This window comes from Anser cygnoides, chromosome 3, assembly GCF_040182565.1.
Source record: "Anser cygnoides isolate HZ-2024a breed goose chromosome 3, Taihu_goose_T2T_genome, whole genome shotgun sequence".
Classification (NCBI taxonomy): Eukaryota; Metazoa; Chordata; class Aves; order Anseriformes; family Anatidae; genus Anser; species Anser cygnoides.
The window spans coordinates 30,033,949-30,051,659 of record NC_089875.1 but is presented as its reverse complement, the minus strand read 5'-3'; the positions used below and the strand labels follow the sequence as shown (position 1 = coordinate 30,051,659).

The window sequence follows — 17,711 nt, the reverse complement described above, 5'->3', positions numbered from 1 at the left end:
AATTAAAAAATGGTGTGTTATTAAACTTCGTAAGTCCTGTAGCCTAAGAAAAGTAGCTAAGCTAAGGAAATATAAGCACCAGCAAACTGACTGCTAAATGGAAGATTAACAGATGGGGAACTTCAGGCAATTGAGAAAGTTGAGTACAATTTCATGGAATTAAACTATTTAGAGTAACAGAAGAGATAAATAATGGACACTAACAATGCGAGAGAGTTGAAGTGAAGATGACTACTGTTGACACAGAAGACTTTGACCTAAACCCAAAGAGCGGCAAGACAGACGACAGGAGTAGCGCAAAGTACACAAGTTTGGCAGGGGCAAAGGAGGGAGTTTCTCAGTGTTTCCCTCTTTTTCTAAAACTGAAAGGTGCCAAGTCTTCTGTCCAGTAGGACCACATCTCCTTTTACAAGACTGTTCATCAGCAGACAAAAAAAAAACATCGTGACAACTATTTCTGTTGCCTCTCTCCAAATCACAGGCTTTTATATATTGACATCATGTGACTGGACACACATCTGCGAGTCCCCTAGGAAGGAGAACAGTGGGGAACGTGCCACGAGATTTGTTCTGGAGTTCAAAATCCAGCCCACCCACTGTTCACTCCAGGTCTAAATTGAGGAGTAATTAACTTCAGGTCTCTGAATTTCAGAGCTACGCAACAGTTGAAGCACCAAGCAGTAATACTGCACCCGCTTCAAGAAACATGCCACAACCTCAGTCGTTGATGGTCAGAACTAGAACCTAAAGCACTTGAAGATTAAGCTCTGACTTTTATGAGGTTTCTTCCTGGAAAGATACACAAGCAGGCAAAGACGAAATCCTGAAGGCCACCCAAAACAATGGTAAGTTTAAGAAAGAACAAGGTTCTGCCATATGGGATTCAGGCAGCCATCTGGTGAGCATCTAGCAACTAGAAAAGGCAACACTCCTACAGCAGACTGCTAAGCCACTGATTCAGTGACACTGTGCACAGTTATAGAACAATTAACGTCATTCCATAAACAAAACTTACTACTGGTTAGCTGTTGCTCTGCAGCTAGCAATTGGTTCAACCTGTGTCTGTGGGGGTTCTTCAGTATTACTAATGTAACTGAGTTCACGTTGTTCTTTCTTCCCCCTCAGAAAATTAAAAGTTTGAGCCCTTTTGCTTATCTACTCAAACACAGATGACTGGTAAAATTTTATAACCTTAAGGCTCTACATCAAACTTGGTTGAAACTGATTTTTTTTGTTCCTGAGGGAACTTTTGAACAATTTATTATTTTTTTTTAATAGTGAAGGCTTGTAATGAATATAGGAGATAGAGAGCTTCTAGGCATACGAAGAATTTCATCACATTCATACATTAACTCATAAGTACAGAAAGATTTTATATATTATGTACCGCAATGTCTTGCTTTCTAGGGACAATGATTAAATTCTTATTTTTCAGTTTTATGTTAAGCCAACCTTGACTTTCAATGCACAAAGTATATTCACAATTGGGCCACAGACTCCCTTTTGAGAAATGAACCTCTCAATTGCTTATGTTAAGCTACTGAATGAATAAGGATACAATGAGGAGCAAAGACATCCATAAATATAACTTATCTTCAGATACACTTTTTAAATTATTTTTACACCCCAGTTTATTTTTCCTATTTACTCCTCAGGTATACTATTTTTGTTAAGCTAGTCTATTACTTTACCAAGACTGGATTATTTTTTAAACCAGTACTTCAAGTTTTGGATTTAGCTATTGCAAAAAAGGTAGAATGGAGAAGGGAGCAGAAAGACAACTGCAGCAAACGAGTTTCTTTTTTTCTTTTTATACCAAGAAAAAAAAAATCAAACTTGCTAGATGACAGTTTTCTATGCAATTGCCAAGATTAAGCTTACTTTTCATCTATCCATTTCTACTGGAAACATTTTAAAAGAAGTTAAGTCACAGAATAACTTACGTTGAAAAGGATCTCCAGCAGTCCCTAGTCCAGCCCCCATCCCACTCAAAACACAGCCAACTTGGATGCAGCTGCATGGGACCTTTCAAGTCAAGCCCTGAATGCTTCCAGTAGAGATTCCCTGAGCTCTACTGTTATTACAATATTTGACCACCCTCATGGTGTAAATTGGTTTCCTTGTATGTAATTAGAGTATCCTGCACTCTAACCTGGGTCCATTGCCTCTTATTCTATTGTTGTGCATCTCAGAGACAAGTCTGACTTCATCTTCTCTACACCTTCCTAATTACCAGTTAAAGACAGCAATTAAATCTCATCTCAGCCTTCCCTTTGTAAGGCCAAATTCAAGAGTTCCACATGCTCTCTTAATTTCAAACCAAACTGTGTTAATATGGTATTTAGTGAAACTCACCTTTTTTATAGGCACATCCTTGACAATAGTGAGACCCTGGCTGATGGACAGAACTCTTACAAATCCGACATATTGCAAATTTGTTCTTTCCATAAGGATCAAATCTGGCAAAAAGGAAAAATACTTTATGAACATTGAAATAAAGGTACTTCCGCTGCCTCATCCTAAAAAGTCTAAGCCAGAGGACACAGACAGAAACTCCAGCAAAAAATATGATTAAAAAAAGGAACATACAAAGGTAATTTATAATAGGATACACAAACTCTAAAGAAAAACTCTCTCTTTCCCCATTAAGAGAGATTTCTTGCATTATGAAGACCAAATTATTAAAAGCAGAACTAAAAATGTATCTTTTTACTAAGATACAAGGCTATTTTGAACTTAAGACACCTTCCAGCAATGCCCCCTTGCATAATATAACAGAACTCTCCCAGAATTTAAAGAAATGCTCAAGAGATCGTACACGCAATCTTAGCATGGAAAATAAACCTTTTCAGCTCCTCTCTTAACACAAACATCAAACCCTGGCAGTTTTAGGGAAGACTGGAGCAATATAGCTGCCTAGACTCTGATTCAGCAGAAAGCACCCATGAAATGTGTATGGACATAACTTTTAACAAGTCATAACATGCCATAACCCCCACAAAGAATTTTTAAAAAGAGCATTTTGGTTGAGTTTTGAGGAGTTACCAAGCTTTCCAGAAACCAGGTGTCAGCTGCAGAAAACTGATGTTTTAGCTGAAATCTGGCTTAAATACTGACCTTGCCTTCTTTGAGGTCAACGCCTTGTTTTCATTTAGCTTTCGGCCACCACTCTCTACAAAAAGAACAGAAGCACAAAGCAATAAATTTCCCAGTTTCAAGGATATGTGGGAGAAGCTTAGCTTGCAGCTTTTACACAAGGGCCAAGGAAGTCACAGAGATAAAGCACGCAGCACAGAGGCACAGCACACCAGGCTACCTTCTGCCGGGCCCAGCACATCACCCTTGCATACAAGGGGGGAAAACTGGACATATTCAATATCGAAAAGATCACGGCAAACAAATCCCTAGTGTATTAAATTAGCATGCTAAGGAAACTACAGGAGTTAGGAGTTAACTTGATAAACTGCCACAAATTTTAGCCCTAGGATTGTAAGATGGCTAGGGAAGGGAGCCGGCTTTGAGCTCTCTGCCGAGCGCAGCACCTGTGGTGTTTCTCGCCCCGTCCTTCCACGTATCGGGAGTGATCACGGTACCGAGCTTCCTCTCACCTACGGAAGGAAACGTTATGAAGGAAAAAGATTAAAACAGCGCCGCGCCACCGCCCCCAGGCCACGGCCACCCGAGGGGGACTGAGAGGGATGGGGGGGGGGCGGGGACCGCCCAGGGACCCCTGGAGACCCGTGCCCACCGCCGTCCCCACTCACACTTCTCGCACACCATGGCTGCCCCTCACAACAACCGGCACCTTCCGGGTCCGCCCCGGAGCTGACGAGCTGTCGCCGCCGCCGTTTTCCGTCGCCGGGCGGCCACGGCGCCGCGCCGGGGGTGAGGCCGCGGTAAGTGGCCGCGGGGGACGGGGACAGGGACAGGGACAGAGACAGAGACAGGGATAGGGATAGGGCCGGGGCTGTGGCCCCGCGGCTGGAGGGAGAGCGGGGAAGGGCGCCGGGAGAGGCCGCTCCCGGCCCGGGGTGCTCGGGTTTGGGGCGGCGGTGCCCGGGGTCGTGTGGCGGCGGTGCCGTTCTGCCACGAAATGGCCGCCGGTGCGCCCGCGCCGCTCGCTGTGTTGCAGGGAGCACGATGAGGGACGCCGAAGTACGGAGGCTGTGGGCTGCCAACCTGCTGTGCGCTGCCTCCGTCGTGCTGACTGCCGTCGTGCCGGCTTTCTTCCTGGACGGGTTCACGGTTCTGGGGACGCACCTCACGTGGCTGTGCGTTTGTTCTGTTTGCGTCGGTACCCTTAATGTAATCTTGTGTTTAGTCCTAAAACCAAGCCTGTCTCCGAAGAGAAGTTCTTTGGGTAACAAGGTAAGCTTATTCTTAAGTTACTACCAGCCGATACGGAGGGGAAGCTAATTCTTTCTTTGAACTAATCAGATGAGAAAGAAGGGAGTTGGAATTCTTGGTGGCGAATCCTTGTTTTCCATGAATGAGCTGAGTGCAGCACCTGTTGTTAAATATCCTGAAAATAATGGAGAATTTGCTTCATTCCTTACCTGCAAGCAACCTCTTTGGGTGAGCAATTCCCTGCCCGTTTCTTGCCGACACGCTGTGGTTTGTAGCCCTGGCCATGGGTCCAAAAACAATTCGCTGGCAAACACCAGCACAAAGCAGGATGGGCCCAGAAGGCATCTCCTAGTCCAGGCCTGACCCTCAGTATCATGAGGATACACTTTTCTCTTGTGTCGTTATAGGTCTGGAGTCATTTCAAAAAGAAGAGAAATAGTGCGTAGGATTTGAGGTGTAAGAGTGAGAAGAGCAATTTAAACAAGCTAGTAAACTCTAAAAAGCAAACTGAAAAAGTATTTTAGTGATTGCTGCATTGCTGTGAATGACTAAATCAGCACACAATATATACCTAGGAGAAATTTTTTTGTAGTTGCAGACTGTAACAGAAGCATTAAAGGTATGAATCCCAGCATAATAGGCTTGAAGAGGACCAATTCAGAGCAGCACACAACCAGTCCCTTGAGGGCAGCTCGAGAGTTGTGCACTCCCCACGTGCTGCTGGGTCGGACAAAGTCAAACACTCTTAGGTGGTGACTCTTAAAGAGTTAAGCAAACATCCCAAAGCAGCATCTTTGTATGTAATACTTCTGCCTTAATATCCTGTTGACAGAGAGGGACGTAAAATACACAAAGTCATCGTGGAAAACAAGTATTTTAACCATCTGTGATTTGAAAATGAAGCGGGCATCATGTTCTAGGTGAGATTTCATCCGAGCCTAGTGTAAGGAATGAATATCAAAGAAGTGTTCAAGTGAGATTATGGGTTTCCATCGGTGACCTGACCAGAACAGACCTAACCAAAACTATTTATTGAGTGTCTGTACTTCTGTCCAATACAGGGAGTACCCAGAAAGTGTTGTTTAAATTCATGGATGGTTATTGGTGTTTTGCAGATCTATGAAAAGTCGTGAGCATTTTTCAAAGGGATTTAGCATTTAAGATGTCAAGTTCAAACCATAGTGGGTTTTATTTCATATAGCTTTACGTATTATATTTGATTTTGCATGTCTTTTTTCATGTTAGGTACTTTCTTGCTTTTAAATACTTTTTCACATTCTGTAAAAGATGCCTTTTAATGAATGGGTGTAATGCTCAGATGTAAAACACGTAAAAATATCTGATGAAACTATCTTTGTTTATTTTGTCATTTCCAGTCGTATTTTTTCTATGTTTGTCTTAACATTACAAGGTGCGTGAAAACATTTTAGATGGAGTGAGCGTGGTCATTTGTAATTCATTATTTAAAGTATTAAACGTAAGGAAAGCTGTGTGGAAATATACCATGCTGTTATCATACTGTGCTGTAGCTAAAATTAAATATCTAAAGGAATAGGTAGTGTGCAGTGCTGTTGATAAGATATAGGCTAGGTATGTTACTTATGTCCTCTCTTCTTTTGAAACATTATTCTGATATTTTATTGCTCTTTTTTAGATATCCAGATTTCTAAAATGCTGTATATACTTTTTCATGTCTTGCATACTATTTCATGCGATTATTGTTCTTTATGGAGCACCTCTCATAGAGTAAGTCAGAAGACCCTATTTTTCTCTAAACGCTTTAAGGGGGAGTTCTCCTTGCTAATATTGGTATAAGTTCTTGTGTATTAGCTGGTACATTGGATATTTAAAGATAAGCTCCTGGCTGGGCGGAGAAGGATGGCTGTCTTTTTGTAGAAGTTAGCTCTTACAATTTGTCTGTATTTGGAGATATGTTTCATGAGACAGTTACAAACAAACACTTTTACTATAGTATTTGTTATACTTAAGGGTATTAATATTTTCCAAGTTTCATTTAGTCATTTCTCCCATAAGCTTCTAAAATATGCATCTTGCTTATCTTTCATCCTTTTGATATTAGTATTTTTAATTTTTAAGGATGATTAAGAAAATAGGAGAAACATGAAGCAAACTAACTGATTTCTGAGAGAGATGATCAATTACTGACTAACAATGACATCGTCTAGTTTGGGTTCATGGTTGCTTCCACAATGTCAAACTAGAAAAATAAATTGAATATTGAAGTAAATATCCAAGTGTTCTTCGGAACTGATGTTATGTATGAGGTATATAATGTATTTTTTAAAATGTTGCAGGTATCAGGCATTTAAGTAAGATACTACATTGCAGTCTTTGTTGAGGTAACAAACAGATACCAGATTTTTTTTCCTATTTTTCTTTATTGTTTTAGAGTAAGAAGAAAAGACTTCTTCTACATGAGGCTCAAGAAAGCATGCATGCTTTCACAAGTTGACTAAGAGGGTTTTTTCCTAAATCTTGGAGCTCTTTAAAAAAATAATAATAATAAATTAGTAGCTTTACCTCACTTTATTTTGTTATATTGCTTCTTTGTAGGTCAGTGACTGAGACATTTTTGTTTGCAGTTCTCCTGTCTACCTTTACTACTTTACAATGTTTATGTATGCTGGGACCAAACATACAAGCTTGGATACGGGTATTTAGTAAAAATGGGTAAGTTCCATTTCCACCCTGGGTAAAATTTAGAATAGAGTGAATTAATGTAAATAAGATATCATATTTTTTTGAAAAGAAAGAAAAAAAAAAAAAAGGAAGCTTCCTGAATTATGGTGTGGTTTTTTTTCACTTTTGTAATTCAGGGCCTATGAAAACTTTTCTGACAAAATTAGTAGTTTTGAAGACGCTAAAAAAGTGTTCAAGTGAAATTATGGGTTTCATTTGGTGACCAGAAAACTGACTTTTTACATCTGGTATCCAGAGACTAAATCTTGCTTTATTTGTTTGAAGGAAGTAAAGTTTCAAATGAGCATTTTAGTGATGTAAAACCATTCTGCTGGCCAGTATGATGATCATTAAATAGAAAGGAGTCTTGTGACTGAGCTGCATAGGGAAAATCATACCTTTATAAAGACAGTGTTTACAGTAGCAATAGTAAGCCAGAACAAACACGCTTTTAACAATATTTTTAACTTGGATGTAACTGTGAAAATTATATATAATCTACTATGCTCTTAAGTACATAGTCTTTGTCGGTGCTCTCTTTCAAGTTTCAGAGAAAGCTGTTTTCAGTGTCAGAGTTTTCAAGCATAATTTTTTTTCAAGAGTATGTTTAAAGGAAAATAAGCTTTTTTTAACCTAGTAAAAGCCATATCATTGCCATGTATTAAGGATAACTTATTTTTCAGAAGTATTCTATCTCTTCTGCCTTTTTTCACTCATTAAGTAACAGGAACATTGAAAGGCTAGGACTCTGAAACATAAAGAAGCCCTACGTATACTTGAAGTTCAATAATAAGATCTTAGCATTCATTCCCATATAACAGTTCATAAGGGCAAAGTCTCACCTCCGAAGAAAATGAAAAGTTGTATAGCTCTGCTGACCTAATGAGTTGCTTTTGTTTTAAACTTGTGTAGAGAAGGTCAAAAATAGACTTTTTATAGTTGTTTCATGTATTGTTTTTTGTATTATCTCAGTTCTCAGCTTACTAAAAATTATCTTAATGCTTATCCAAGTTGGTTATGCCTGCTTTTTATTTTCAGTAGAGGGAGTGAACAGAGTAATAGAGATGACATCTTGCAATAATTCAATCAAAGCATGGAGTTGTTTAGCCAAAACAAATCATTGCTGGTTCACTTAGTCATCTTTGGAAGTTTTGCAACTGGAAATCATAGGTGAATTCAAGTAACAGATGTTTGACAACAGTCTGTCTTTGTGCTAGGTTAGATCTTGAACACGTGTCTGTTTCTTGCCTAGTCTGGATCCCAATGTTGTTCAGTATAATTATTGCATAGGAAACAGGGTTGTCTTGCTTTGACGTTTTTGCTGTGACACTTTGTACATGTTTCTTACTAGTGAGCCATGTGATGTTATCAGAATAAAATGCGTATTTAATAACGATGTTTAGTTAGACTACCCCTTGAACGAAAATAGACTACAAAGAAATACTATAGCATTTTTTTAGGGATTGCAGCAACATGTTCATTTACAAAGAATTCTGTTGGCTTTTCATTTGACCTCATGAATTCATGAGTTGGAAGGTCTTGCACTTAGGTGTTAGCTGAGTGTAGGCATGATTTATTACAAGGTTGTTTCCTCTGACTTAACCGTTTGGAATGAGGTGGGACAGGTTGAACGGAGGAAAAGGGCAGTCAGGTAAGATCAGCATGGCTGTGTGCCTTGAAAGACAAGTGTACTGAATTGTATTGCACTGAGATAGCAAGCTGGAAAGTCTGGTTAAGCACGTAGTGTAGAATGAAAGAAGAACTTGTTTACAAAAAATGAGTACGATTTAGACTGAAGTAATCATTGACACTTAATTTTTGTTACTTTTATTTGCCTGTGCAATACTCGAAAGATCGGGATGTGCTTGTGCTTTTGTCTTCACAGAAAAATGGAAAAGGGCACCTAAAAAAGTTTATCTTGATGTATCAAGTGTAAACAAGTGATAGATGTTAATATTAATTAGCCAGCTATTCCTCTGGATACCTACTCATAAAGTTACATTGAAGTAACGTGGTACATAACCTATTGCATTGTAATAGCTATGGTACAATTGTGTCATCTGCCGTAAATAGATTGGGGATCATTTTGTGAAGTGCTTGTTTTTTCTGCGGAGGTGCTTAGCTTTCTCTGTTTTTAATTGCAGCACTTCTAGTCAAGTGATCGCTTCTAAGAAAGCCAAAAGATCAGTCCGTGAGTCTAAGTCACCTCACCTGTAGGGGGCAGATGACACGAGCCAGCTCAGGATAATGTGATCTGTGACACTGCAGGTTTATGGCTTGTATTAGCAGTGTTTGGGATGTTGGTGGATGAGGAAGACGTCGTTTTGTTGGAATGCGTGAAACACAAGTGTAGCTCAGGCAGAAAATTCCACATGCTTCGTGTTTTCAAACTGAGTGCACTTTTTGAACAGTTTGAACCAAATGAAATAAAAACTCAGATTTCTTAGAGTTTTTAAAGAACAATTTGCTCTTGCCTGAGGAGTCTGTGTACACATAGAATGTGTGAGAAAAGGAAGCTTGTGCATTCTGCATCATCAAGACTTGAGTTTTAAGGAGGCTGTAAATAGGGCTCTTCTTTTCACCAGTTTTCCATTTGAGAAGGGATGGGCCCACTCTGGCTGTCTCTGGGCTCACTGTTCTGACACGCAGTGTCATGACACTGATCATATGCTATCATGTGCTGCTGAGAGTGGGTAGAGGGAAATAAAAGCTGTGGGAAGGCATATTGACACTAATGGAAGTAGGAGACTTTAAAGGGTGTTTCAGTAGTTGTTGGCTAAAATAGCCTCCCGCATAAAAGTCTTGAAGAAATCAGCTTTCATTTGCTGATTTTTTTATTATTTTTTATTCCTCCTTTTGAAGAAAATTTATTTCAAGTCCCTAATCTGAGCAATTGTGTTGAAATTTCTGGTATCATAGCAGTTGTAAGATGTTACCTGGGTGGGAAGTAGATTCTCTATTTGGAGCTTGTCCAAAAAAATAGTATAAACCAGTAACTTTACGGCTCTTTCCAGTTTTCATTTCTCTCATCACTTATTGTGTCCTCCTTACTCTCACAGATTTGGAAATGTCCTTTGGAAAGGCGGGCATTGTCAAAGCGCTGTACTGCTTTGTATTTCAGTACTGCCATGGTGCAGAAATTCTAGATCTTGTCTGTCCAGGAGCTGTCTTAATAAATTCTTTTTTTAACTAACCTCTTAATTCAAACGTTATTTAGAACAGCGCTTAACTTGTATAATTAATGGGATTAAATAATGATTTGAGGTTTTAAAAGGCCTTTATGCCACTAGTGATAATTTATCATCTTAAATATCACTGGTCTTGCCTGCAGAATCTTTTCAGTTCTCATTTATTCGTGGTTTAAAAATACAGAAATCCATAAAACATAAAGTTCATAAATGTTTCTACCATTGCTCCTCAGGTAAAAGAAGGATTTGTGTGATGCATCAATGAATACCTGTAAAAATCCTGATAGGTGACACTCCATGCAGAAAAGAGAATAATCAAAACATTGTTACTGTGATATGGTGTTGGAGGACATGGCACGCTGTGTTGGAGTAGCCTGTGTCCGTGCTGCAGAGTGGATGAATGAGAAGCTCTCGTTGTTGCCAGGCTGCCAGTGGCTGTTCTTCACTCGGGCACTGTGCCTTGCTAATTCTGTTGTTTTGCTTTTGGACTCAGTCTGGTGCCTCCATATGGTGCAGCAGGATGTGTGTAGATTTACCAGATAGGATGTCTTGTGAGGTATAAATGTACCTCAGTCAGTCCTCGGTATATTCTCCTGGCTCTTTCACTCCTTTAGGGCTGTAGTGAATGTTCTCTTCTCCCTGCTGGCTCACAACTGCCTGCTCACGTATTCAGCTTCTGGAAATAATTTACAAGTTTCAATATGCAGACTTATAAATATTTTTTTAAAAATACAAATAAATAGAATTGTGTGCTTAAATCTAGTATTACAAGTTACGGGGATGGGGTTAATGTAGAAGAAATAGTGCCTGTTTCTGCCCCCAAATGTTAGCATTGAATTATAAATATTGTAATCTGTATGACCTTTATTTTGCAAACAACAGAAAATGTTTGCCCTACCCTTGTGAGTATTTCTGTCAAATATCAAATGCAGCAGCGAGTTACACCTACTCAGAAATAGTGTGAAATTTTAGACCCTTCTAAACAAGGGTTAAAGGTTTAAAGCTTTTCTTGTCATGCAACCTAAACATTGCTTGTGAAGTTTGGGGTTTACTGCTGTCTAGACCTCTAGCCATAAAAATGCCTTTTTTTTTTCCCCCCCTCAGTTGCCTAAAGTTGTATTTGTGTTTATAATCTAAGATATAGCAAATCTAAGATTCAGATCTCTCCTCTTACAGATTTGGAGCAGGGATTTGAGCCCAGTTCTCCTGCCTCTCAGAACTATGCCCTATGGTGCTCTGAACTGCTGTTCTGTTTTCTTAACTGGTACAAAGAACGCAGATGCTCATGGCTTGAGGAAAGCAAAGCAATCACTTGGTAAACTGATAATGGACAATAAGTGCTTATCTAATAAGTGGAAATCCAACTTTTCCAAATTTTTTCCTAGTGGTAGGAGGCTATAAACTCAAGACCAAACTCATTAATATCTGCTGTGGTACAGTACGCACCATGATTGGCGATGCAAAAGGAAGTCTTCAGCATGCAAGAAATACATCCTGCTGCCAGCGTAGTTGAACTTGGAAACAATGTGGCTTAAAAGCTGTAATATGCAGGCTACATTTACTTTGCAGTGTTTCTTTTCAGTTCATGTAAGTTTGCTTTGCAATATTAACATAATAGGCTTCTCTTTTAAATTTCAAATTGTCTTAGGCATGAAAGGATAACAACGTATCTATGCCATAGAGTACTTTGGGATCCCATACTAGCCCTTCATGTCTATTTTTCCTTTCAATGCACATAGTGTTTTTGTGATATTTTAACTTGCTGTTGTTATGGTGTTTCAAATTCAATAGGAGTGTTTTCAGGTAAAATAAATTAGCTTTTTCAGTAAACACCTCAAGGGGAAAAGATCTCTTTAATGAGTGTTATAGAAAGATTGTGATTATAGCTAAAATATGCAACTTACATTTTACATATAGTTTGTATATACCTGTTAGGAGAAACTTGCATGCTATTTATCAAATATATTGATTATTTGTTTGTAATCTCAAAAATCTTGGAAGACATCAGATCTAATATTCGGAACTGGTAACTTTTGCTGGTGTTGAAATCTTGTAACACGCTTCTCTTGCAGAGCTACCTCCATCTGGGAAAACAGTCTACAGATTACTACAACATGCAGTATACTAGGAGCTTGGTTTGGAGCATTTCCTATTCCTCTTGATTGGGATCGACCTTGGCAGGTTAGTATCTACACCTTTATCATAAATATATTTATTTTCTGGGTATAAAGCTACAAAATTGTCCTGCAAGCTACACAAAATTGCTCTGAAACCGTACGGGTATATTGGATTTACTCATACCTTGTTTCTGTAGGGTTGTGCCAAACATTCAAAATGCCATTAGAAGCATCTGTGCTTACAGAATGAGGATGTAAAATGCAGAATTTTTGCCCTTCCTTCAAAAGAGATTCTTTGTTATAGATTTATGAGCGTGTTTGCTGCATGCAAGTTTTCTCGTGAAATAGAGCTGTAAGGGTTTTCATATGAAGAAGCTAGACAAGGAGGAAGAGAAATGTGAAATGATAAAGATGGCTCCAAGTTTGTCTACCTTTAGTCTGGTATCTTTTATTGCTTATGGGTAGGGAAGGAAAGATGCTCTCCTAGTGTGTTTTAGTTCCCCTCTATCTTCCATAAAAGCACTTAACAGAATGCATTTAAAGTAGATTTGGATTGATTTGTGGAAATGGTGCAGCCAAAACACTGTACTGAAAACTTACCTTCTGACTTCAGAGGAAGGCAAGGGTTAGCTTCATAGTTGCACAATAAAAAATGTGAAGCTGGCATTGCAGATTCTGTTTTTCTAAATTCACGTCTGTGCTATTATCTTCATGTTTTGTTTGGCACGGAGAAACGATTCTATTAAATATAACCAAAATCTGCAATTGCCATAAAATGATGATAATAATACCAATTTTTCCTAAAGATCCTCAGTGGATATTTTCTTTCCTCAGGTTACCAAACTCATAAACTCTCAGCTGAGTAGCACCTAGCAGGCCTGTTCTTAAGCAGACAGTTTCAAAGGTTTCTTTCAGAAGTCAGTATAGCAGGCAGTGCTTTTCTCTGGGATTGTGGCTTAGAGCTGCAACAGGAATTTGTCTTCCAAAAGTAGAGAACAGCCTGTTTTTATACCATCAGCCTTTCTATACACCAGTGTAAAGAGACATTAACATTTCTATTTCAAAAATAAGATTAGAGGAGTAGAATAATACCTTAAGTATAAAATAAAGTTTTCATCCCTAAAACAGCTTGGTTTTATTTTTGCAAGTTATTTCACCGTCAGTCTCACATAGAGGCTGGCTAGTGTTGGCAACTAGTTTATTGTCGCTGGTCTTTCCTGAATGTCATCCAGAAAATCAAGGAATTAGTTGAAATGCAACCTCATCTCTTCTTGCAATGACCTTTTTGCAATGAGAAACGAGTGCTTCTTTTCTTGCTCAGCTAGGATTTTAAAATGTCACGTCACATCTGGCAAGTTTTATGTTATTCACATGCTTGCAGTTAAAATTGTCTGTGTCTTCACTCACTCTCATTTGTGTTGTGAGTCAATCCATGTAAGTGTTGATGAAAACTTGCATTTATACAAGCATGTAATGGCATGTTGTCCGTTCCTCTGCTTTGTTCACATCTGTCAAAAAGAAGTCCAAAATGCTCTCTGTCTCCGCTTTGAATTACCCTACGTGTTGCATTTCCTAGTATAGAATTTCATCTTCTGGCGTGAAAACTGCTCTGTATGAATAGTAATTCAGAAAATAATAATTGATCAGAATTTAGGATTAGAGTGACTCCACATACATGAGTTTTGGATGATACTCGGTAATTTAAATGTAATATCGAGTGCCATCTGATACATCCAGAAACTCACATGGGACTGCTGGATATTGCACAGGACATAAAAGGGAACCCATCACCTTCCAGAACAGTAGGTGGAGACTAGGCTGAACAGTAGGATACCTAAAATGGCACTGGACACCCATATTTAGATAAATGAATACCATCCACATGTGTGACTGCTCATCTCTTTTAAGAAAATACATGCATGTGTGTACACACACACACAATCTCAGACTTAGCTAATATGCTGTGTATGAAAACTTTACCTTTTATGCACTGATGGTATAAGGAAAACTTAATGAAAGTCAACAGGCTCTGATTAACAAAGCAAAGACATATAATAGCTTAAAACAGATAACTTTAAGTACAGTTCATTTCTTTATTTGTCCATTCCCTCTGTCACTCCACAGTAGGAGGCACAAGTTTGGTAATGGTCTGGTGGCTTTCTGTGTTTGAAAAGTTTTCAAAGTCATACAAACCAAATGTAACTGACTGAAGTTAAGCTCTGGAATCTATACATCTAAAAAGATACTATCTGGCTCCTGCAGAAACCTCAGATACCATAACTTGTTGCTATTTCTGGGCATGAATGCTTCCTAGGGAACTCAGGAAGCAGCAAAAACTGTATGTCTGTATTTCTCTTTCCTTTTACCATCTCCACCCTCATTTCTGATGTACTCTTGATACCAAAGTTATCAGGGGAGAGTCTCTGACTACCAACTCCTGCATAAAAGCTTTTTTTTTTCTGTACCTACCAGAGCTTTTACTGCTGTGTTCTTTTCATTGTGTTCCTTTAATTTCTTCCCCTCCCCACTTCCCCTTGTAGGATTTAAAATCATTGGGGGGGGAGAGGGGGGGGAATCTTACTACTCATTTTTGAGTCTGAACTGCTTGATCATTACTTTAATCATCATCTGAGCAATTCAAGACCTCAGATGAATAGAGAAGCTTGCTTATCACTTGTGCAGGCTGCCACTTCAACAGTCTTTGAAAACTACAGTTTTAAATGCTAATTTTTTTAGGATTTGCTGTATAGGGGAAGATGAAGGAAGCTCCTTATAAAGGTTTTAAAAGTTAAATTATTGCAGAAAATTGACAAAGTGAAGCACCAAAATTGTAACACATCTTGAAGGCAGAAGTGAACCTTCTTTAAAGTAGCTTGCTTAGAGAATCCATTTGGTCAGAAGTCCGCAGTCAGCTGTTGATTTATTTTATTTTTGTTTTGTTTTCCTGAAGGTGACCTCTTAAGTATTGGTCACCAAGGCACAGGGGGGAAAAAAAGCGCAAGTGTCATGGCCAGGCATTTTCAGTAGTTGCCCAGAAACACTGCTTCCTACTTCAGCCAAGTTGACATGTGTATGAGTGAGCTTCATGGAAACACTGAACTTTTTGGAAGGGTTAACATGACTGTTTTGTCATTCTGTCCCCTCTGAGTATGAATTCGATAAGACAGGTACTGGGTTGCATGTAGTAGCTCTGCATCTCTGTCTCAAATCTTTGGAGCCAAGAAAAATTTCTGTCATTTCTCAGAAGTTCTGAGTACAAGCAACGAAACCCCTTTGTGCAAGAGTATTCTTCTTGCTACCCGATGTCAGGTAGTTACAGAAGCTCATGGTAGACTCTTTCACAGTAGCAATGCAAAAGAAGAGGTGCTTTAAGGTGTTGTCTTCTGCCTAAATTAGAGGAAAGAAAAATGGTCCTAATAAGGGATTATGCTGTTGCTGCAAATCTGCTTGCTTTGGGAAGAAAATCTTTAGTGCTGATTGCCTGTCTACTGAGTGATTAATCCAAGCACTGACTTACTAATCATAAAAAATACATAACATAGTTATGTACATAACACAGTTGCGGAAAGAGGTTCTTTAAAAGAGGAAAAAAATCAAAACCAAAAATCCCCCCTCCAAAAGACATGGGTTGGGAGTGGTTTGTGTAGAACCTAATCCAGCTGGTACGCTTACAGGAACACCTACAGATTAAGCCCCAAACCAGGTCTGAAAAAATCATGGAGATCTTACTATAGGCTCAAAAGTAATTACAACCCAGTCAAAACTAAATTATTTCTAGGAATGTGCATACACAAAGTAGTAAGCTGTCAAGCTTTTGACATTAGCTGTTTCTTATATTAGTCTAAAACCAGAAAGCTTGAGAATTACAATTCTGGATTTATCTGTCTCAGAATCAAAAAGGGATTCAAATGGAATAGCTCAGCATTTGCATTTGGACCCAGGACTGGGCTTTGAGATAAGGACAAGTTTCACTAGTGCTTGGCTGGTTTTTTTTTGTTTTTTTTTTCGTATTTTAGACCCTTTGTTGCACACAAACTTAAAAAAAAAAATAGTGGAAATGGTTCTCCTCTAGAACAGAAAGTGTGGTTTAGACCTTATTTATTATGTGGGTGTTATTATACAGACTAGGGGATGAGAGGCTGGAGAGCAGCTCCACAGAAAGGCATCTGGGGGTTTTGGTCAACAGCAAGTTGAATCTGAGCCGGCAGAGTGCTTTGGCGGCCAGGAGGGGCAATCGTGTCCTGGGGTGCATCAGGGACAGCACTGCCAGCTGGGCGAGGGAAGGGATTGTCCCGCTCTGCTCTCCTGGTGCGGCCTCACCTTGAGTGCTGTGTGCAGTTTTGGGTGCCGCAGTATAAGTAGGACATAAAGCTATTAGAGAGTGTCCAGAAGAGGGCTACAAAAATAGAGAAGGGTCTGTAGGGCAAGATATATGAGGAGCAGCTGAGGCCCCAGAGCAGAGCAGGCCGAGGGGAGGCCTCATGGCGGCCTGCAGCTCCCTCACGAGGGGAGCGGAGGGGCAGGCGCTGAGCTCTGCTCTCTGGGGACAGCGACAGGACCCGAGGGAACGGCATGGAGCTGGGACAGGGGAGGGTCAGGCTGGGGGTTAGGGAAAGGTTCTGCACCCAGAGGGTGGTCGGGCACTGGGACAGGCTCCCCAGGGCAGTGCTCATGGCACCGAGCTGCTGGAGTTCAAGAAGCCTTTGGACAGTGCTCTCAGACATGTGGCTTCATTTTTGGGTGGTCTGGTGTGCAGCCAGTTGGACTCAACAATTCCTGTGGGTCCCTTTCAACTAAGGATATTCTACGGTTCTGTGATCATTTTAGAGGGTGGCATTAAAGCCTTTAAGACCGCTTGTTGCAAAATCTGGATCTAATGTTTCTGTTGGTTATGGTTAATGTTTGTGGTGTAACTGTGTTATGGAAACACAGCTGCCTCTGTATCTTACAATGTAAAGGCAATTCATTATTTAAAGTGTTGTAGAAAAGGCAGAATTGTTACTACAAGAATTGGGTCAACAATAGTTGAGAAATACCACATAAAGCAAACCAAAAAGTTGCTGCTACTGTCCTTATGCTCTGTTTGTAGCCCTGAAATGTCAAAAGTTAGCAAAAGCCTCTGACATTCAGGAGGTACTATATGGATTTAGAATAAAAAGTACTATTGCTATCAATTTAGCTTTGTTACAACAATGTAATGTAACCTGAGATTCATAGAAAAAGTTAAGCACTGCATTTCGGATTGATAAATATTTCCACTTGATCGGGATTTACCAGACACTTTTATTGAATCTAATTTCTACACTTCAAGCTGTAGACAGTTTTGAAATGTTTAAAGTCTACTTTTAAATTAACTGTA

The 17,711-nt window shown here is 39.5% G+C and overlaps 2 protein-coding genes across 9 annotated transcripts in view; one reads left to right on the top strand and one right to left on the bottom strand.

Annotated features, from left to right (window-relative positions):
* The window catches only part of CRIPT (CXXC repeat containing interactor of PDZ3 domain), a 68,173-nt gene extending 64,261 nt beyond the window's left edge, over nucleotides 1-3,912 (bottom strand). For all 5 annotated transcript variants that reach the window (XM_013171097.3, XM_013171092.3, XM_013171096.3 and 2 more), the window contains exons 1-4: nucleotides 3,765-3,912; nucleotides 3,543-3,608; nucleotides 3,118-3,172; nucleotides 2,356-2,459 (exon numbers count right to left, since the gene is read on the bottom strand). In XM_013171097.3, coding sequence (XP_013026551.1) covers nucleotides 2,356-2,459; nucleotides 3,118-3,172; nucleotides 3,543-3,608; nucleotides 3,765-3,780 — 241 coding nt within the window. In that variant the 5' untranslated portion in view covers nucleotides 3,781-3,912. The remainder of the gene's footprint in view (nucleotides 1-2,355; nucleotides 2,460-3,117; nucleotides 3,173-3,542; nucleotides 3,609-3,764) is intronic.
* The window catches only part of PIGF (phosphatidylinositol glycan anchor biosynthesis class F), a 25,636-nt gene continuing 11,545 nt past the window's right edge, over nucleotides 3,621-17,711 (top strand). For 3 of the 4 annotated variants that reach the window (XR_010830175.1, XR_010830174.1, XR_010830173.1), the window contains exons 1-6: nucleotides 3,621-3,896; nucleotides 4,438-4,575; nucleotides 6,002-6,093; nucleotides 6,922-7,038; nucleotides 11,621-11,822; nucleotides 12,308-12,416. Coding sequence is in view for 1 of the 4 variants with exons in the window: in XM_048079440.2 (XP_047935397.1) it covers nucleotides 4,141-4,368; nucleotides 6,002-6,093; nucleotides 6,922-7,038; nucleotides 12,308-12,416 (546 nt within the window). In the remaining 3 variants the exon portion in view is untranslated. Of the gene's footprint in view, nucleotides 3,897-4,140; nucleotides 4,369-4,437; nucleotides 4,576-6,001; nucleotides 6,094-6,921; nucleotides 7,039-11,620; nucleotides 11,823-12,307; nucleotides 12,417-17,711 lie in introns of those variants that run through there. The other variant, XM_048079440.2, reaches the window with a different exon arrangement.